At 24.9% G+C, this 22,147-nt stretch overlaps 1 protein-coding gene across 1 annotated transcript; it reads left to right on the top strand.

Annotated features, from left to right (window-relative positions):
- The first annotated feature begins 447 nt into the window (after nucleotides 1-447).
- LOC145842720 (uncharacterized) lies at nucleotides 448-10,366 on the top strand. Its single transcript, XM_082950198.1, has 6 exons — nucleotides 448-587; nucleotides 2,161-2,421; nucleotides 2,631-2,849; nucleotides 6,613-6,781; nucleotides 8,353-8,535; nucleotides 10,200-10,366. The coding sequence occupies exons 1-6, from the start codon at nucleotides 566-568 to the stop codon at nucleotides 10,327-10,329; spliced, it is 984 nt and encodes a 327-aa protein (XP_082806324.1). The 5' UTR covers nucleotides 448-565; the 3' UTR covers nucleotides 10,330-10,366.
- Nucleotides 10,367-22,147: the final 11,781 nt, after the last annotated feature.

Raw genomic sequence — 22,147 nt, 5'->3', positions numbered from 1 at the left:
AATACTTGAACGCAGTGTTATCAAATCAGCAAAAAGTATTGAAAGTATAGCAAAATTGATTGCGGATTAAAACTTTAGTAATGATCCAATGTATAGTTAATAGGGAAAATGAAAACCAATTGCCTTTAAATTCTATAGCAGGAAAAATGCGTCACAAGTTTAGCAGACATCGATTAGTTTTCATAAGGCGTAAATTTCAACGTATATTTTTTTTGATCTTTACGATAATTTTAAAAAATAGAAAACCGAGAAGTTTTGTTTTTCTTACTTTCCTTTTAAGTATTATTTTTCTTAACTATGAAGTTTCTAAAAATGCAAATACTTATAGCTATCATAAAGGGTAGTTTTAGATTTACAATGTTAATAATACTTTTTTGAAAAAATAAAATAGAATGTAACTATTTAATAATTATTTTCTGTCTTAATAATGTAGTAAAAATAATAATAGTCGTATAAAAAGTAAATATTAGTGACGGAAAAATATTTGTAACATGTTTTTATTTATATTCATCAGAAATTGAGTAGAAAGCTTATAATTAGACTTATTGAGAAAATAAACTGATACATGGAAAACTTTACTGAAAACTGTAAGTTTTAATTTTATTTTTGATAAAAAATAGTGTTGCTCTAGATTAAAGTTTATACAAATAGAATTTAAACATTACTTTTAAGTATTTAAAATTAAAATTTTAATGATTAAATTTTAGCTAGAAAACTGTTTTTAAATTAATAATTGTAATTTTATTATGTAACAAAAATTATAATATAAAAGCTTTTTAGTAGTTGTTTAAAACTTTTTTAACAGCTTATGTTTTATTTTTGTACTAATCATTTTAAATATACTTTTAAAGTCATTCTATAAATTTGATGATTAAATTTTACATTTTAGGCATTAAAATTTACGTAAATTAAATTTATTTGCAAACACTATATTAACTATATTTTATGTTAAAGTTCCAATTATTCTATATTTGGTGAACTATTCAACTTTAAGGCATATCTGTATTGATTTGAAACTTTTACAAAAGTTTTTTCAATTCAACTATTGAAAACTGTTCATATTAAACTGTATATATTAGTGGTGATGTTTTAATAATTCTATCTGTAACATACGAGTTAATAAAGTGTTAACCAGATTTAAAAATGCTTACATCAAATTTATTGTTTCAATTTAATAATATTTATTAGCAACACGTTTTATACACCTTTTTAAAAGTTTATAATATTGTTAAGTTTAAATACTGTAACGATATATCAACTGTTTTAATATTAAATAAATTATAAACGTTTACTGGTCGAGAGCTAATACAATTACTAGAGAAAATTCAGAAAAACCTTTGATAAAATAAAAGTATGAGATAACTGAACTATTTTTGAGTGTGACAAACAAAATTATGCTAGTTCTGTTGAAGATATTTCTACTAACAAACTGGGCTGTCTTATCTTAAAAAATATCAGAAGTTTGCGACAAATAATGTTAAAAATAAAACTTTTTAGTTTTCTTTACTTGTTACTCTTTTAATAGTAAAAACATGTTTTCCGCTACATATATAAAAGTAAAAGTAAACAATTCAAAACTACATAATTAATTTAAAAATATTGTTTTAAAGTGTCTTGAACCTTCCCAAAATGACCGTAGTTGTTTGTGTTATATATCATTAAATAAAGTGATAATCATGATTGCTAACTTTAAGTACTTAAATTATGTAAGAACCCCTAAGACAGAATTTTAAACTGATTTTTAAATTATTGTTTTGTAATCGGCTTAGCACTAGCTTTACTAAACATTAAAACTATTTAAATTTGGCTAAAAATATCTAAAGTAAAGTTTTTATTTTTACTTACAGGTCTTTTTGGTTAATAAAGTTTTATCTTATAAATTTAAGCAGGTGTATGTTTTTATTGTACTTTATTAATATAATTCAAAATACTCTTTAAAAAATAAAATTAAATTATAAAACACAATATTATTTATATATATTTTTTTTGTTCTTCTATATTTAGAAAACGTTTTAATATGCATAATATTACAAAGCTACACATTAGCTCGAAAAAATATTTTTAAACAGTGAAGTAAGCTAAGCAACTTTCTTAAATGTTCTAAAATTAAACTTTATTTTAATCACATATATTTAAAATACAATGGAACTTTTTTATTAGCAACATTATGTTCCTTAACTGGTGACGAAGAGGTTTACTTATCTTATATTGTAATCGTCATTTGTTTTTCATTCTTTGGTTTCGTTGGAAATGTGTTGGTCTTGTTTACGGTTTTGCTTAATGCGTCTCTTCGAAGTGTGGTAAATTTGATCATAGCTAGTTTGGCTATGTCTAGCTTACTCTCTGTCGGTGTGTGTTGCCCTTTGGACATCTACCGTTTGTATTGGGGTTATGTAATATGGGTCCTACCTGTATGGACTTGTGAGTTTTTAATTGATATGCTTACTATAAATACCAAAAAATAATTTGTATGTTTTAAAAGTAAGAAAGACTAAAATATGATATACTTTTAAATTCAAGTAGTTTTGAATAGTTTTAAATAATGCTTTATATTGTATTTATGACTAAAAAGCTATACAAACTATATAAAGCAGCTTAAGAACTTTTTTATTGGTTTTTTTTAATTACAGGTAAACTATTTTGGTTTCTAGAGCTGGCTACAAATTTTTCAATCGCTTTTAATATTGCTCTCTTTGCCATTTATCGACTTAAAACAATATTGAATCCGTATAAAGTAGTTAATATGACAAGACTGAAAATGATATTAATTTTGTTTATACTTTGGATTTTTGCTTTTTCGATAGCTATGCCTCTTGTACAGTTTGCTGTTGTGAGAACCAAGAGAACAGGTTAGTTAATAATATTGACTTAGTCAAATATAAAACAAAAAAAGTATCGGTTTTTTTATGATCAAAAATCGTGACTACTTCCTCTATAGAACAAACTTTAAATGGTTAGTTTAAGTATACTTGTTGTTTTATTGGATTTTGTTAGTTTAGGTAACTAAGGCAGCGAACTACAAATTGACACTAAGTAAACTTTAGATTTAGTTTATTCTTCCGTATAGCTACTTTGAGGTTAAGAACATTAGATAATCATACAGAGTTTAAGAACGTGCGTTCTACAAATTAGATCGTTAATTAATATTTGTACACTTGTCTAAAATTTTTTTCGAAAATTTATTATTGAAGTTGAGTTTACAATATAATGTGTACCGTATAATTGGTATATGAATATCATGATTAATAAAAAATACAACATTTCATTTTTACTGGTATAAATAGAAAAAACTTTTAAATTGAAAAAAAGAGTATTTAATAGATTTTTACTAATGAAAAAAAAAGCTAAAACGCCTTAAAAAGTTATTGAAGTAATTAAAAAACAGTTAAAAATATAAAATAAAAAAATCATTGAAAACTTGTTAAAAACTGCTTAGAAATTTATGTGACAAAATAGTTATTTGGTTTTTACATTCCTCATACAACTATTATTTTTGAATAAAAACTTTTATTAAAAATCAGTCTAATTAAATAAGTTTAATTTTTTTTTCACACAACATGGTTGTAAACAAAAACATTGTACAGCATTAAACATAAATAAAGCTTTACCCAGAAAATATGTTTACAAAGGAAACATTCCTAACTTATAAAAAGTAGCTACATTTATTTTTTGCTTAAAAACATAAATAGCAACCTATTATATTTAATGTTTCAAATAGATTTCAGCTTGACAATAGGGGTTTTCATAATCCTGATAAAAACATTAAAAGTTTTTTTTAGTCCTTGATAATAAGCTTAAGTTTATACCGTAAAAAATTACTTATATAATGAAATATATCGAGAAATATTATTTTAAATGTTTTTATAGGGTACAATCAATATCTTATGTTTAATTAAGCTGCAAGCAAAAGGTTTTTGAAACTTACTATTTCACAAAAAGGATCGTAAAACTTACAATATATTATACTAGTAACTAGAAAGTTTTTTAAATGGTAGTTGTATTTTAACTTAAATAAAACTTGATTTTCAACCTACTTAAAAAGTTACACCCGAAAACACAATATTTTCTATTGAAAAATAAATAAAATTCATTAATTTTAGTTCCTCAACAGAATTAAAAGTAAAAAATTAACTATACACATTAACAAAACACATTGTGTTACAAATATATCGAAAAACATATTTACAATACTTTAAAAGTCCTTGGTACTGTTTTTAAAGTTATGGTTTTTATTAAAAAAAATATTTAATTTTAGTCATACTTATTTGTGTATAAACTGATGTTACTTTTCTTCTTTCAACTTACATTGAAATAGTTGATTTAATGGTTTAGAGAACAAATTAATACAAACTTTAATAAATATCTATACATCAGAGGTCGGCTGGCGTTTGGCGGTCTTGATCCAAATTTCAAAAATAAAAGTATACAGTTGTAGTTTTAGGTTTTAGTGTTCATGAAGTACCAAAAGTATCTAGTGTAAAATTCAAGTTTTCTGTTACCAAGTACCTAGTTTACCAAGTACCGTGTCGAAGTACCTAAGACCTTTTTTGCTCTTCATAATTTTCTTTCGCCGGCTGTATTTTACCTTTCATGGGCCACATCCCATTTAAGCTAAAAACATTTTCGCAAACCGTGCTTTTACACTACACGGGCCGGAGTTTTCCAACCCCTGCTGTATATTAGGTTATAATTTGTGTACTATAAAAAGTACTAATACTACGCTCGTTTGTTTATTAAAAGAGTTTTTGAGTGGTAAATATTTTTTTTTTCTTTTTTAAAATACCATTGAGTAATTTCTAACTTTTGTTTCAAATTTACCAGCTTTTTTAGTTTGTATTTTACTTTTCAATATTATTTTACTGTACAATCGAACTTTTTAAAGAATTTTTTTATCACTTTTATATAACAACTTTTGATTTTGTTATTTTTCGGCAGAAATATACTTAACTTGTTAAAAGGTTTTTGAACACTACGAACTTTAAAACTTTTATTTTACTTATGTTTGTTACGTTTAAAAAAAAAAAAAATATTTTAAAAATGTTGTAACAAATAGTTTTGCAATATTTTAAAGAAAACTTGATTAAGCTTATTTTCCAAAACTGCAAACTTTACTTAAGTTTTATATTGAGTTTATCATATCAAAACTTAATTAAAGATGTAACTAGTTATTATCAAATTCGATAAGAGCATGAATAGTAAAATAAGCATATAAAGCAAAATATCAATTCAGTGACCATTTAGTGATTTCGACATTTCAAAAAATAAGACAGTTTTTATTTTTTGTCTCATCTAAACGCTTAAAGTAACTATAAGGAGAAAAATTTGTTTAAAAGGCATAACTTATCAGAGTATTTTTTTATATACGTGTGACAATAAACTTAGGTAATACAAAATATATTCAAAGGGTAAATAAAAGTTCTAGTACAAAAAATAAATAGGCTACATTGCTTAAGAAATAGTTGATATTTACGTTCTCCAACTTATAAAAACTACAAAAAGTAAACAAAACTTTTCACAAAAAATACAACAAAAACATTTTTTTAGTATAAATAGTTCTGTAAATAGATAATTGCTATTACATATATTATAAAGCAAAAATAAACACTTTTCAGTTTAATTAAAAGACAATATACTGCTGAAAAAAAATCAATACTTTCGGTGAAAAATAGTTTTAAACATCAGATAATGGCTAAATTTCTATTAAAAGCTTTTTGAAAGTTTTAATTGAACCATTTTGTTTTAAAAAAATTTGTACATTTAAAAAATAATAGATTAATTATATAACATCCTACGCTTTTTACAAAATGCAAAAAAGTTTTACTTGTAGTTATTTTTTGTAGTTTAAGTTCTTTTACGCATATTTTTTGATTTTCATGTTTTTAGCTAACTTTAAACTTTAAGAAAAAAAACAAGATGAAATAAAAGGTGTATTAAAACTAAAAAAAAAAACAGACTTGTAAAATGTCCATTTGTACGTTCGAAGCAATAATATCGAGTGAATTGAACGTAATTTGCAACTAATTTTTTTTCTCTTTAAACTAAATACTCGCAGAGTCATGTTAAATTAACTATTCAATAAACTTAAACGTATTAAAAATAAGAATGCATGAATAATTGAACAATTTAAAAACATCAAAAAAAGTCTTTAGTATTTAAAATAATAATCTTACAACATAAAGTGTTTGTCTCTTTTTTTGTAAATTAGTAAATAGCTAGCATTTTTTTTTAACTGTTGTGATCTCTATATCGTTGGCATACTAGCATCATATAAAGATATGTAAACAATTAACTTTTTGATTAAATTATTTAAAAAAAATAATCTAAGTTTAACATAATTAAAAATACCTATAATAAACTTACTTAAAAAATGTTAACAAAAATATGCTTGTAGATACTTATACTTTTCTATAAGAAAAATGTATATAAGATTTAAAACTAATAAGAAAATTAAAATAATATTTATAAGGTAGCTTATTCAAAACAAACGAAACACTTGAAGGTAAATTTGTCTAAAAAAATACAACTATTTATCAACTTGACATTTGTAATCGTTGATATTTACCTTTATAAGATATTTCTATAATAACTTTTTTTTTTGTCAAATTTCAAAAGGAAAAAAGTGCGGAATCGCCTCGTGTTCCGTTGAGCGCGAGGAGAAAGATGACCATGACTATGTGTCGGCGATATTTTTTATTATCTTCATCAGCGTTTATGTTGGTATTTGCGGAATGTCACTAGTCTTTGTAGGATACTCATGCAAAAAAAATGAAAGTTCAAAATCGTAAGTTTGCTTGAATGATTTTATGAAAATATTTTAAATATTAACTTAGAGTTTTGGAACAAATGTTTCAAAATGTTTTGAATTACAAACAGGAAATTGATAAAACTATTTACATTTGTAAGATTTTTGGTTACATGAAAATTCAAATTTCTTCATATTAAAAGTTTTTAAGGGTCAATATCTGAAAAAATAACTTAAAAGTAAATTAAACAATTCTTTTTAGAAGGTTCAGTTACTAATAATGTGGTGGCAAAATAAAAACTTTAAAAATACTTATCAAAGGAGATAAATCACAATAGCTTAAAACTATCAGAGTGTTTGTCCAAACTAAATGTTGGATTTTGAATTGTTAAAATTTGTATCGTCAGGCACCCTACATATTGTTTTACTCTTCAAATAATTTGGAGTTTTCTTCAGTTAAAACCGACTCTCCACAGTTTTTGTAAATAAAACAAAGTTTTAAAACATCAGATATTAGAATATAGAATACCTTATTTGTTTAATTTAACAAACTAGTTTTAGCACTAATCTAGTTCACGAACAAGTGTAGTTTCAAAGTGGTATGCACAGTTTCAAAAGTATTAGAAAAAACTTTTATTACATCACATTTCCTTAAAAAAAACGATTAAGTCATGGATTTAGGATTAAAAAAGAAAAAATCTAAAGTAAATAAAAAAGGGCCGACAAAAGTTATACAGTTTAAAAATTAAAACCCTTAGCCTTTTCCATTTCTTAGCTAATAAAAGATTTATTTCTTATATTCTTTAAACTATCAAATACACATTAGTACAATTACTTTACAAACACTTTTTTCGAAATAGTAATAACTAAAGTTGATCAAAATAATAAAATTAAAGAAACTGTTTAGCTTACAAAAACATCAAAAATTTTCTAAGATTCTGTTAATAGTTACAAATAAAGTAAAGTTTTTCTCAAGATTATATAAAAAAGCAATATTTTGTATAGGAAACTTATGTAAAAACTGTGGGTTATTGTACAGTTAACTAAATATTGAGCTCAAGTTTCATTCGAGCGCTATTGACCAAAACTTTATAATAAAAGTATAAATATAGAAAAAGACGATATATATTGTGGTGTATGACTCAATAACCGAAGAGTTCTTAGGTACACCAGGTCCTTAGACTAAACTTTTTTAGCGCTTTTCTTTTATCGTTCAATAAATCATAGAAGTTGTTATAATATTTCTAACGAAGTTATAAAAAGTCGCCTAAGTTGTCATTATTAGATAAGTTTCAGGTGCTTATAGATTACTAACAAAAAAATTGAAAAACTAAGTATTTATTTCAAAAAAAATTGCTGTTTACAAAATATGAAAAGTTGTATGTAAGCCTAAGGTAAAGTAATGATTTAGCGCCTAATATTTGTACTTTAGGAATTATTTTTTTTGGACGGGGGTTACATTTCTGAGACTTTGTGATTTAAATCCTTATTACATTAAACTTTTAAACTTTTACCGAAAGTTTTTACTGAAAAACATCGAGTTGATTAATAGTAGTCATTATAGAATAGAGTATATACAAATTAAAACACATATTTATTTACTTAAACAGAATAGGAGAAGTTCAAGAAGATAAAGTTTCTAGATTTAAATGTCAAATATTTGTGAACGATCAGCAAAGAACCAACTTCAAGCAGTATCTTTTGATACTTGCATGTTTTCTTGTGGCGTATACTCCTATCATCGTGTTCATGATCAAACATTTGTCTTCGGATGAGAATCATCATTTAACCAGGTTACACACATAGAAAGTATAAGTATAAATACTAGTTTTACGCAGACTTGGTTAGTTTTGCGTTATTAAATAATTTTTTAACTTAATTACTTTAAAAAAAAGTATAGATGTTTTAAAGATTTTTCTTAAAGTTTCTTTAGTGTTATTTTTTTCAAACTTCTTCCTGGTTTACAATTACTTTAACCACTAGCAAAAAATATTGCTAGTTTTCAGTAAAAACAAAAAGACTTTATATTTTGCACGGACATTGAAATGTTTATAATATAATTCAAACTATAATCTACTTTAAAAAATAGCTAACTTTTCGTACAGATAATTTTAAATTCATTTGTTTTTAAGAAACTTTTTTTAAATAGTTTTTACTTTTGAATCATATTTTTTTCACCAGAAAACTTTAAAAACTTACAAGTCTACATAAATATCAACACTTAATTAGTAAAAGTACAAACCAAAAAGCATAATAGTTTAAGTTCAAAGGTATGAATTATAAAATAGTCAACATATAAATATTAGTTTGCAACAAGACAATTATTTTTTGTGTCTTGTAACTAAAATATGTAGAAGTAATTCTTTTTTTTATCTTAACAGCTTTCAGATTAAGTAAATGTCCTAAATTAAATAATAAAAAAATAAGAAAAAGAAATTCCAATTGATTTTATTCAGTTGATTAAAATACATTTATGCTTACTTTACAATTTTTCAAATCAAATTAATAAAGTAAATCAAACTATTCATATCATTCATCACGACAAAATAGTAAGTTTAAAAACGTAACAGTTCTTTAACTTTACTAAAATTCTGTTACCATAAGTTTCTTTACACCTTTTGTTTACCAATACAAAACTTTCTTTTTTTTAAGAAAATTTTATGAATTATTTATTTTTGAAAAACTTTTAAGAAAAAAATCTCCTAATGAGTTTATTGAAAATGTAACATTGATCTACTTTTAAAAAGTTGGTTAGTGACCGATTTTTACCTTTAATAATATTCATCAGTTGATTTTTTTCATCCAAAAACTTATAAAAAAGCTTAATTGCTTTTGTTTTTACCTGTTGATAACTTTATTAAAAAGTTGGCTTTAAAAGTTTAATAAAAATTAAAGCTTTATATTTTAGTAACAATTCGTGTTTCTATTAGTAATTAAAACAAAAAGTTTATATTCTGTTAAGTCTTTTTTAATAGTAGTTGTTTAAATTTAAAACATAGGAAATTCAAATTAAAAATGGTAGTTTAAATCGTATAATGTTTGAACTTAGTTCCTTATTTATAAATAGTTTTAAATTGTAATTTCTTAGAACCGGAACATTTTAAAAATAAGTTTTTATTTATTTTTGTATCTCGTAATTTACGTTTTTAGGTAAACTTAAAAACGTAAATTAGGAGATACTGAAATTTTATAAATATACTAAACGAAATACAGTACAAAAATGCAACAAAAAAGTTTATCATTTTATGTAGAGTTATGTTAATTTTATAAATAGCAGCAATTTATAGTTCTTAAAACTGTTAAATAATTAATATTTAGATAATTTAAGTAAATAATTATAAAGAATACTATATAGCAGTTAAATTATTTAATTTAGAAACTTGAGCTCAAGTTTCTAACAAACTACAAAAATCTGTCAAATTTATGAAAATTATTCCTAATTTATAAATATTTTTAGGTCTCATTTCAAGTTTTTTACAAGTCTTTTTACAAGATATTTCGAATTTATGTACTTTGTCATGGTTCTAATTGGAAGTAAAAAGATTCGAGAAGCAGTACTAAATAAAATATTTAATCTGTTTTCTTAAACTTCTTCGCTTTTTGAATAACTATTTTGCAAATAAATGAAACAACCAAAGCATGTTGAAATATACAATATAAACTAAGTAAGTTTATACGTCGTCATTTTGAAATTAATTTAACTTATATAAAGACTCTTTGTAAGTCTTATATTCAAAAAGGTTTAATTTAAAATTTTTTTGTTGAATATAAACTGTTGTAAAATATTTTTTATTAGTGTATTCAAACGTTATAAAACTACTCGATTATAAATGTCAACTTTTTTTCTACTAGCATAGTTCTTTTGTTTTAAACTTAACTTTATTTTTTAGATAAAATTTTTTAAGCTATTGTACAAAATAAGTTATATGTAAGAAGTTATTTTAAAACTTGACTTAATTATAAAGTTTTCTGAAGACTTGTCTTGTTGTTTAAATAAGAGTTTATTTCTAAGTATCTCTAAACAAGAACAACTATATTACACAAACGATAAACTAGTATATATTCTAAGTTTTTAATGTTCAGGACATTTATTACTTTTTTTTTACTAAGCTAAATTTTAAGAAGAGTTATATTAACCACTTAAGCTTGTAACTATATTTAAGGTTAACACTGTTGTTTAAAAAATTAATAAAATAAACTTGTTGTTACTCATTATTTTATGATTGAAAATAATTTTTTTTCTTTGAATGAGTAATGTTAAATGTTCAAAATTAAGTTTATTTATATAGCAGTGTGTCGCTTGAGCTTGTACTTTAAAGAAAGCCGAAAATTGCAAATTCAATCTATGTAACAAATTAAGAAAACTTAGGTTCTTAAAAACATTAGAACAAAATATTTATAGTTTGTTATACATGTAATTGTTTTTAATATTGATTTGGGCCTTACATACATAAAAAAAACTAAAAATAAAATGAATGAAGCAATTTAGCATTTTTTAATCACTACAACTGTGTAATTAAACTTTTTTATAAAATTGTTTTGATGGTCTTTTTTACCTATTTATTTCATCTATAAACTTGAAAAAAAAAGTTAAGTGCACTTTAGAAGTTTATTTGTTTAGTGAATGAGTTATTCATGAAATTACTAGTTAATTTATTTTTGGCACTGTGTGCCTATAGCAGGGGTCGCCAGGCAATTGGTGCTCGTGGGCCAAAATTTTATGTTTTGAACTCTTCGCAAGTTTTGGTTTTAGCGACTTCGAATACACCTAAGACCTTTTTGTTTTGCTCTTTTAATAAACTTTAAACCATTTAGTGTATGTTTCAAAATATGGCCTTATGGCCATTTTAATAGTCACGGCCCCAACTTTAGCTGCTTTGCAGCTTATGGCCCCCAAGGGAGCCGTCTTGTAACCCTTGAGGCTTGAGTTAAGGAATTAATTTTGGTAGATCTAACTATACAGCTGAAGCTCATCTTACTGTTATTTTTTATTTATTGTCAAATGCTTAAAGGGTTTGGTGCTGTGGGTAAGATCTACACTATCCTGCTTCATGGTTATAAAACTGTTCAAGAAAGTAAATATTAAATACAAGAAAATAAATATTAATCGTTATAGTTTTATAAAATAAATCTAAGTGAGAAATCACAACAATCAGTTTAACAGTTACAAACAGTTTGATTTTCAAAAGTTTAAACTAAGAATAGCAATAAAGAAACAAACTATTTATAAACAATAATCAAACAATGTTTAACTGAGTCAATTTATAAATAGGAAGTTTAATACTTTTGAAATATAGATTGGCCATATAAACAAGTCAGTGTAGAGCAGCTAATGATAATAACAACTATCAATAAAATAAACATTAGCCACCAATACATGATAAAAATGGCCTAAAGTTAAAATTACAAATTAATACAAAGGCAAATATGTCAAAACCTGACTAATTTTGGGAAACCCTGATCTAAGCTGAGAAAAAGCACTGCTAGAATGCTAATCTGTATTTTTCACAATTTAAGCCTAAGCAGTAAATTACTTCAATGATTTAAACATGTTATAAAAGGACTTAAAACGAACTTAATCAAATTACAGCAAACTACCGAAAAAAAGGAAAACATAGTTTGTTCAGCGGGCCACATTAAGAGCTCGTGGGCCGCATACTTTTATTTCGCGGGCCGCACTTCATTATAAAAAAAACCTACTCGCGGGCCGCAGATTTAGCCTTTTCCGGCTGCAGTTAGCCGAGCCCTGATCTAACACTATGACGTATACTTATAAATGTTCAAAGTAGTTGATAAATCATATAGTTTATACTTTAGGTTTAGAGTGTTACTTCTAGCATTCATTAACTTGCTTTGACAAGAGATTGTTTTTTTTTTAATTTTCAAGCAATGATTGAGTTATCATATTTAGGTTTTTATTTAAGTAAACCTTTTTTGTACATTAAGTTTACTCAAGTTATTGAGATTAAATTAAGTTGGTAATTATACATTGATATCATACAGCCTGCTGGTTAAAGTTATAAAATATCCTATAAACTTTTGATGTTTTCAACTTTGTTCTAAAAATAAGCAATGGTAGTGTACATACTATTTTTTCGTTTTGGCTACCAAAAAAAAAAACAATACATCACTGTACTACATCAACTATATTCTGTTTACTAAAATATGCAAACTATTTCTAAAAAGATATAGTAATACAAATAAGTTTATACATAAATAATGAAACTTTGTTGAAAACTAGTAAACATATAAAAATGTTTTATTTTTAACTAAAATTTTTCTATTCTAAGTTTTTGATAAAAGTTTACTTAGAAGTTAAGTGTGATTTAGGCTGTTATGTCTAACAAAAGAAGGCTAACAATAATGGTTTGTTTTCTATTATAGTTTAGGAATTAAAAGAAAATATTTGTTGATAATATTTGTAGTTTAATCTCCAGCTAAAGAACCTTTTTTAATTCATTAAAAACTGCAAGAATTTTATTGTTGCTAAAGTCAAAAAAGTTGTAAACACTTTAATTTTTATACAACAATGTTTAAAAGTTTCTACGGAATTAAAAAAATAAATCTATTAGTTTATGTTACTAAAAATTATGTTAGTGTTAAATTTTATACTTACTGAAAATTTATTTAAAAAAATTCATTACTTTTCAGTACGTTACTACTTTAATAAATTTTGTTTATCTATGTCTATTACCAGCAAATTACTCATTAAAACTATGATATATTTTATTAAAATCTATAAGGTAAACACCGTATAATACTAATTGTAAAACTAATGATTGAAGATAAAAATTGTAAACATATATTAATAAAATTTTTGATTTGTTTTATTTTGTAATCATGTTAAAATCATTCCAGACTCAAAAAAAGTATTCATTTAAAACTAAAAAATCAAACAAAAGATTTACTTAATAATAGCTATATTTTATATTTGCTTTGTTAACGAAAAAAAAAAGAACACGACACTTTTTAATGTTACTAAATAAATGTAAACCCTTTTAAAATTCGTAATATTTTTTATAAAAAACTGGGTTGGCAAGTTTAATTAAATTGTTTGATCAGTTGACTTTTTTTTCATTGGTGTAAAAAATGGACCAACTTGAAAATTAAACTTAGATTAGTTGCTACTAAAGAAAACAAGTTCTTTAAGTATAAAGTTGCTTTTTAAATTTGTTTCAATGCTTTTTATGTTTTACCCTTTTCACCAGTTTTTAACCCTATGTTACATTTTTATATAAGGTTAAAATGTAAGCTCAAAAATTGTTTATTTTTTGTTATTTCCAAAACTCAAAAAATAAAACTTCTTATACTTACATACTGGCAATATTATTTGTAAAACAGGTTGCATAGTGTTAATTAAAAGTAATATTTCAAATTAGTGAAAAAACAAATAACATGACATTATAAACGGTTTAATCAATTGAGAAAAAAATACTTGTGAAACATTAACTGATGACATAAAATAAAATACTGTAGTTAATACTCTAATGTTAACGTTTAGCTTTTTTGGTTGGTTACTTGAAAATAAAGCTAACTGCTTTTAAATATGCTACAAAGCTATAAATTTTTACCAAGTTTAATGATTAATATGGAAACATTTGTCCACAAGGCATTCTCAATCATAATGATTAATTGGTAATTTAAATTAAAACGACAAAAGTAAATTAGAAAAACGAATTTTACCACATCTAGTTATTACCACTTATTTTGTAATAAAAATGATATTAATCTTTAAAACTTTTATAAAGCGTTGTCTGGTATGTACTTTTATTGATGAACTTATCTTAAGTTAAAACTAAATCAAGAAAAAAAAAACCGAAAAAAAAGTATTTAAAGTGTCTATAAGATAAAAATTCGTAACAAAATTAAAAACTATTTATACGGTTACTATCTCACTTTGTATTCGTGCCTTTCAATTAGTTAGAATAAAATAGTTAGAATCAATAAAAGCTTAAACTTGTTGAAGTATAAGTACAAATTGTAAGCATATTTTTTACAGACTAAAAATAAAAATAAGTTTATTTTTGCGATGAAGCTTAAAGTTTACCTGTTTATAAGTAAGTGCTTTTCTTATACAACTTAAATATTAAAGTCATAAAATGATTTAAATATATTATATCTACTTTACCAATAACTCTTAATCTTCAGTTGTACTCTTTCTCGCCCAAGACTGCTCTGCTCGCCGAACTTCTCAAAACGTAAAACCTACCGACGATGCAGAATTTCACTCGAGAGTGCGAAGAGCCGCAAGCAGGTATAGGAAGAGATGGAATATGAATAGAGATAATGAAGGAAACTTTATTGTTCCAATAGTTTTCCTTAACATCAGTAAGTACATTTGAAAAAAAGTTTAAACTGTAACGCTTTGATTACTGAACATAAAATGAAAAATTAACAATGAACATAATTGCTTTTAACTTTGACGTTTACAAAAATAAAATTTCAACGATATTTTTAAAACGCTTTTCTATGTGTGTTTAGTCTTGATTAAAGAGCTCTTTTAAAAAATATATTTAAATATATAAAATTTATCACAACTTAGCTGAGAAAATTAAAGAAAGAGTTATTGAAGTGAACAAAAGTTTGACGGAGCATACGTGCGTACGTTTGTGGCCAAGGACAGACCAAAGCACTTTTATTGGAATTGGCAATTTCGGCGGCTGCAGATCGCTTGTGGGCAGACAGAACTCAAACAAATCTCAAATGGTTTGTTGCTACTTTTTGTATTGTTCAGATTAAAATGTTCTTGAAAATAAGTGTTTTCATTCTAGAACATTAATGAAAGTTTTACAAACAAAAGCATAAAATTGAATAAGATTATTTTATGTATTTTAATTCGAGAATTTTTTTCCTTACTCTTATAAATAACGTTTATCATAACAAATAAAGTTTAAATAATTTTTTTTAAATAAATCTAGTTAAAACAAAGTCACAATATATATTTCTTTTACAAAAACTTAAGTGTTATAGTTCAACCAAACCCTTAACATGTTTTCATGGAGATAACAAATAAAAATTATCAAAGTTGTCACTGGGAGATGCTTGCGGCGGGTTCAATACGGTCATGCATGAGATGATGCACGCTTTGGGCTTCTACCACGAACATTCGAGACCGGACAGAGACGATCACATCACAGTTAACGTGCACAACATCAAAGAAGGTAGGTTGCTGTTATCTGCGTAAATTCGTCGAACAAATCGAATACAACACACCGATCTGTTTTTTTATTCTTAAAAAAAACATGAATTATATTGAATGAGTTTAAAGAAAATATACAAAATTAATCTTTAACCGCTAAAATATTTTTTATACGTCTTACCTTGATAGATCAACAAAACTTAATGTTAAATATTTAGAATGCACCACTTGTGCAAGTATTCTTATCAATTTCGTTATACTTAAGTGTGAATAGTCTACCTAATGGTGAATTCTTAGCCATTGTATTGCCTGCTTTCTCATCTTTACCCTCAAGTATCAAACTAAATTCGCTCTCTTCTTCGCCTTCCCAAATTTTTTATGTTGCTAGCATTGTTCAGCTTGGTGAGTTTTGAGGTTAGCAATGTATAAATGAAAATAAAAAAAGCGCCAAAACAATTTTTATATTAAGGTGAAATAGAAAAATGACGTATAAAATAATAATATTTTATAAAAAAAATTATATAAAAAGCATAACTAACCCGTGGTTAAAGCATGGTAGTCGTATGGAAAAGAACGTGATATATAACTTGTATTTTTGATAAAAATAAAACACTTTTTAAATGTCTTGTTTAATTTAAATAAAGTACCCAACAACCTTGTAGAACCATCCTCGTATTGATAAGGTCTAAATAAACAAAACACGCGTATTTTTAAGCTCTGTAATTGTTCAAGTATTAAAATTGAAGACCTTGTTAGTTGTTGTAAATTATTTGCTTGTTTTTCATTATGGTTATAAGAATAACATTACAAAGTTTTATAAAGTTTATAATGAAATAAAATACTAACCAACCTTGAATAAGCTCAAGTGTTTTTGATATATCGCATATATCAAGTATTTATATGTTGTTCAAACTTCACTTTAGTTTAAAAAACTGTCTCAAACAAATTGTTTTTTTACTTTTTAGTTGACCTTTTTTACAAAACTTTTTTTTTTAATCTCTACATTTTTTATAGCCATCAGCTTTTAAATATAAACTAATTTACTACAGTCATGACAATTTTAAATTAAATCCACAGTTTTATAAATCATAGCTGGTAAAAATAAATCGACAACACTAAAACTAACTTTTCTAAATAAATAAATCATCTCTACAGTTTTCAAAAGGTTTTTACTAAACTATTAGTATTTTTTTAAATTTTGATATTTTATTCTTTTAAGTGTTTACATAAAAACAAAGTTATATATTATTTGTTTAATTGTTGTTAGTCTTTCAGTTTGTATAAAATACTTAAGGTTAATTTTAAATATATACTTAATGTAAATAAAAATACTAAACTAAGATATAAATTTGTTGTAGAGTTAAATTAAAGGTGTAACATGTGCTGTTAGCGACACTACCTTTTAACAGAGCTCTAGTTAATCTATATATATTTGTACAATAAACAAAAAACTCCGAAAACATTAAAATTAAAATAAGACCTTAACAATAAAAGAACAACTTAGCATTAAAGCAGTTTGTATTTTATCAAACTCATTGAGAATATAACAGTAGAAAACTAATATAATTTAAGATCAAAACGAAATCCACAGACAAACGAAAATTCTACAAGAAACAAGACGATGATGACATCGATTCGTTCGGTTCTCCATTTGACATCGACTCGGTCATGTTGTACCCGCCGTACGGCTTCGCAATAGATCGGAACATTCCCACCATCGCCAACAAAACCGACGGCCTTCCGCTGCGCACCGTTGGTGTTCAGTAAACTTAATGAATCGATAAACTCTGAGCTTAAATAACTTTTTGTTTTTAACTAGATTTTTAAGAGTTTAAAGCTTTGTTTCTTTAATTGCGCTAAATATTTTGAAAGAAATTTGCTACAAGTGATTTTTATATCAACAAGTGTTTAAAGATAAACCTTTTAGTGTGCAGAAAAAAAGTAGCGTTTAACATTTAAGCTTGTTTTAGAACCTATTTAAATTAAGAAAAAAATCATAAACTAAAACAAAACTTAAACTTTTGACCAGAAAAAATGTTTTTAAAATATTCTGATAAGCATCATTCTCTTGGTATTTCAATTTTTTTTTCTTTAAAAAACAATAAATTAAGACTAAAATTAAGAACGAGCATTGGACAAACGAAGACATAAGACAAATAAACGCAATGTACGAATGTGAGAACAAACATAGTTAGTTAATCATAAATGTTTATTAGACTCAAGATAAATATTTTGTTAGCTTCAACTCTAAAGCTTATCACTTTTTTAATAAAAAGCTAAAAAATAAATAACTTAAACTTTTTACAAAAAGTTTTAATTACTTTTAGTTTAAAACTAAAAATAAAAACTATTATCACTTGCAACTCAATTTGCTACCCTTTCAAACGTCAAAAGAGTTTTGTCGGACGCTACCAAAAATCGTGGGGAGCGCAGAAATTCAGCAGGAAAACGGAAGAACCCTCTCGACTGCAGAGTACCGGAGGACTTTTAACCACGGGGAAGTTGTCAGAGTGGCTAAGTGTCCGAAATGGCATGTTCCACTGAACAACGTCACTGAAGCTGTTTGCATGGACGGAAAGTTTTCACACGACGTCATCGGTTGCGAGAAGGGTTCGTTTTATGTTTTAAACTTTTGGAGAAACCAAGTTTGAATAATATTTTTTATACGAAGGTTTTGCTTTTTAAAAGTATGTTAACAAATAAAACAGTTGTAATATCTTGTTGAGGTTATAAAAACAACAAACTGTAAAGGTTTTTTTAAACTTTGGAAGTTTTTAAAAGTTATATCAACCACAAAACTTATTAGTGTATTATAAAACGATTCAAAAATATAAATTTAAGCGTTTGTTAACAAAAGATCCTAGCGAAACAAGTTCACTGGATTATATAAAAATAACAAATTATACAATATCCTTTCTTTATTACATTAACACATGTTTTTGTGTGTTAACGGATTAACACACTTCAACGAAGCTCTGTAAAAGAATAAATACTGTAAGGAAAGAATAGAAGCTAAAGTGGGTGTATACATAGGTCCATTAAAAATAAAAAGAACTGCTATAGATTTTTATAGGTTAATAATATGTCCTGGACAATACATTAAATGGTATCCATGGTGTACAACTAGATAACCAAAATGTTTTTTCGTGCACCAGATCCTAAGACCAAATATTTTGTGCGGTTTTATTTTTTTCGTTCAATAAACAATAATAATAGATAAAATACGTTATGTTTGATCCGACTGTTATAAAACTTTATAATAACTGAAATTATTAAGTCAAAATTATTAGTTCTTAAACTATTTAAATAAAATCTAAGGAAGTACTATGACTTAGAACTTGTACTTCCTTAAGTTTCATGGAAGTAGTTTATAAAATGATTTGTTATTTTGTTTTCTACTTCTACTATATTTTATTTAATTTAGACTTGATAATTACAATTATTATATAGCATTATAACAGTCGGATTTAACATAACGTATTTTATTGGAATCTGTCAAATTTGCACGAGCGTACAAAATTACACGAAGGCACAAAATTGCACGAGTGCACAGAATTGCACGAAGATACTTTTGCACGAGGGAACAATTTTGCACGGAGAAATTTTTGCACCGGTTGAATTTTTATTTATTTTTATTTTTTTAATAATTTTAATTTATTCTTTAATTTTTTTTTACTATCACTGTTACCCCTAACCATTACCCTCGGTCAGTAAGTTATTTCAGTTTATTTATTTGTTTTTATTTTATATTTCTATTTTTTATTTTTTTTACTATCACTGTTACACATAACCCTTACCCTCGGTCGGTAGCTTTTTTTTCTTTTAATCAAATTTTTTTTATGAATATTTTTATTCGTTAATTTTTTTATTTTTTTGTTTACTATTACTGTTACCCCTAACCCTTACCCTCGTTATTATTGTAAAACTAGAGTATTTTTTACTAACTAAATTTATACTAAATACAATTTAAACAATTAAAAGTTTTTTTATTCTCAATTAATTCAACTAACTTTTTCAACTTGATTAAAACAAAAAGTACAAACAAAGTGCTGGTATACTTACAAAGTAGAACATATAAAACTACTTAAAACTTCTAAAGTAGATTTACTATCAACTAAACGGTCTGTACTTAAAATAAATAACTTGTGTTCAATTAAAGACTTGTTATATTCTATTCGTAACTAAAATGTGTTTTAAAGAGAAATTTTGCACAAAAGAAGACCTTCCGCCAGTGATCGGTAAAGGCAGAATAAAGCAAGCAAAGAATCTTAACAAAATAGGAACTGTGATTAAAGTCAGTTGTCATTATGAGTATTCAATTTCCGGTTCTCAAACTGCAACATGTACTGAAAATGGTTTCAATGTCAACTCGTTTGTGTGCTTAAAAGGTTTGTTTTTAATTTAAATGTTTTTAGCTGAAAATGTTTAAACTTCTTTCGAAAAAAAATATGTTAAAATAAATAGTGAGCTTGGCTACTTTACACTTTTGTAATTTTGTTGAATAAAACTTTTATAAGAAAAATGCAAATCATTTTAATTAATCTTTAGATATTTTTTAGCTTCCCAAAATGAAATGCTGTCAGATAATGTCAAATATAAGTACAAAAGTTTCTGCTAAAAACGCTTTTTTTAAACAATTTTGATAAGAAAATGGTACAGAGTTTATGATAATAATAACATAGTAAACTTAAATTAAATTCAAAAGTATATTAACTACTAATAAAGTCTTCTTTTACCAAAATATAATTTAAGTTATGAAACTTGTCTTAATAATGTTTTATAATATAACTCTAGTTTAAGGCTGTTTTAATTACTAAATATTGTTAAATTAAGTAAGATAATAAAACAGTTATAAATTTTGTTAGTAATATAAATTGAAGGTATTTAAAATAAGTCGAAAGAAAACATTTCAGACCCAAAAAACTGTAAAGACTGGACTGGTACTTGTAAAAAGCTTAAAAGCGAAGGAAAATGCAACACAGATTTAAAAGTGCAAAACAAGTGCAAAAAAACTTGTGGGTTTTGTACTTATAATTGATAGTATTTATGAGACAAATACTCAATTAACTTCAATATCGACTAACTAGTAAATCTATCTACTTTATAATAAATTATTTAAATAAAACCGCGTTTTTGATAAATCTATGTTTTCTTTTAATTTTTTTACATAAGGTAATATTTGTAAAATATCAACCACTTTTTTCGTTTGAGTTTAACTTTATTGAACGTTTTCTAATATATTGTTTTTTTTTCTACAATTTTCTTGTTAAGTCATTTTCTTACATTGTAATATTCATCTTTTACTAACAAAATATTGCATTTTTTTAAAAATTATGTAATAAAGTATATTGAAATAAATACTTTTATAAAACTTTAAAAGTGTTAGGTTTAGTTTTTTCAAACTACGATTTTTCATAATGATAAATTAATTTAAGTTATACACAGAAATTATGACCTCAAAAGGTTTAATACTTTACTATTAAGAAAATATATATAAATATGTCTAAAGTAAAACTATGTTAAGTTCTTTAATATTTTGATAACAAGTTTTTTTTTCAAGTAATCGAGTACCTATTTTTAAAGGCATAAGAAAACGAGAGCTTTATTGATTATCAACAAGTAGTAAAATAAATCTAAACATAAAAAATATTTTTCTTTTGTGTTAATAACATTGTTGTTATGTTTATCTATACCAAACTAGTTTATAAAAAGAAATTTAAAACACTTTTATGAGCATTGAGTGAATTTGTCTTACATTTTTACCAACCAGATTCAATGTCTTATTTTTATTTAAAATCCAATTCGTTTATTTACTGTTGTAAAGTTTTAGACTATACTTTTACTTAAAATTTTTAGTTACTTAATTAAAAAAATATGTCTTAGTTCAAAAACTATAATAGAAAACAATCTGATAAACAAAAAGACATTTTTTATAACAAAGCGTAAAAAAAGCAATAAAATACTTTTCGGTGAATTACAATTGAAACAAACTAGTTGAATTTTATTTTAAACTTCTCTTTACAAGTCTCTAAATTATTTGAGCTAAAAAAGATTATTAAAGATAAAGTTCATGCTTAACTGTTTTAAATAAGTCGAAAGATAATCGTATTCCGTATGCGTTAGAACGTTTGTTATAATGTTGCTTTTTACTAGGTCAGGGATTTTTAAACTCATCTTTAAATCGCCCCTTTTTCGAAAAACTTAAAAAAATTCGTCCTCAACTAACACAAATCTTAAAATACTTAGTTTAAGCTCCAAATTTAGTG

Source organism: Thalia democratica, chromosome 8, assembly GCF_965202585.1.
Source record: "Thalia democratica chromosome 8, ktThaDemo2.hap1.1, whole genome shotgun sequence".
NCBI classification, from domain to species: domain Eukaryota; kingdom Metazoa; phylum Chordata; class Thaliacea; order Salpida; family Salpidae; genus Thalia; species Thalia democratica.
Note: the sequence above shows the minus strand (reverse complement) of the source record. Positions and strands in the feature narration are given on the sequence as shown.

What these genes read in the sequence shown, in the direction of transcription:
- LOC145842720 (XM_082950198.1), top strand. Translation starts at nt 566, where the DNA reads ATGGAAAACTTTACTGAAAACT. An exon ending in GGAAAACTTTACTGAAAACT is followed by an intron (nt 588 to 2,160) that starts GTAAGTTTTAAT and finishes CTTTTTTATTAG; the next exon opens with CAACATTATGTTCCTTAACT. An exon ending in TGTGAGAACCAAGAGAACAG is followed by an intron (nt 2,850 to 6,612) that starts GTTAGTTAATAA and finishes AAATTTCAAAAG; the next exon opens with GAAAAAAGTGCGGAATCGCC.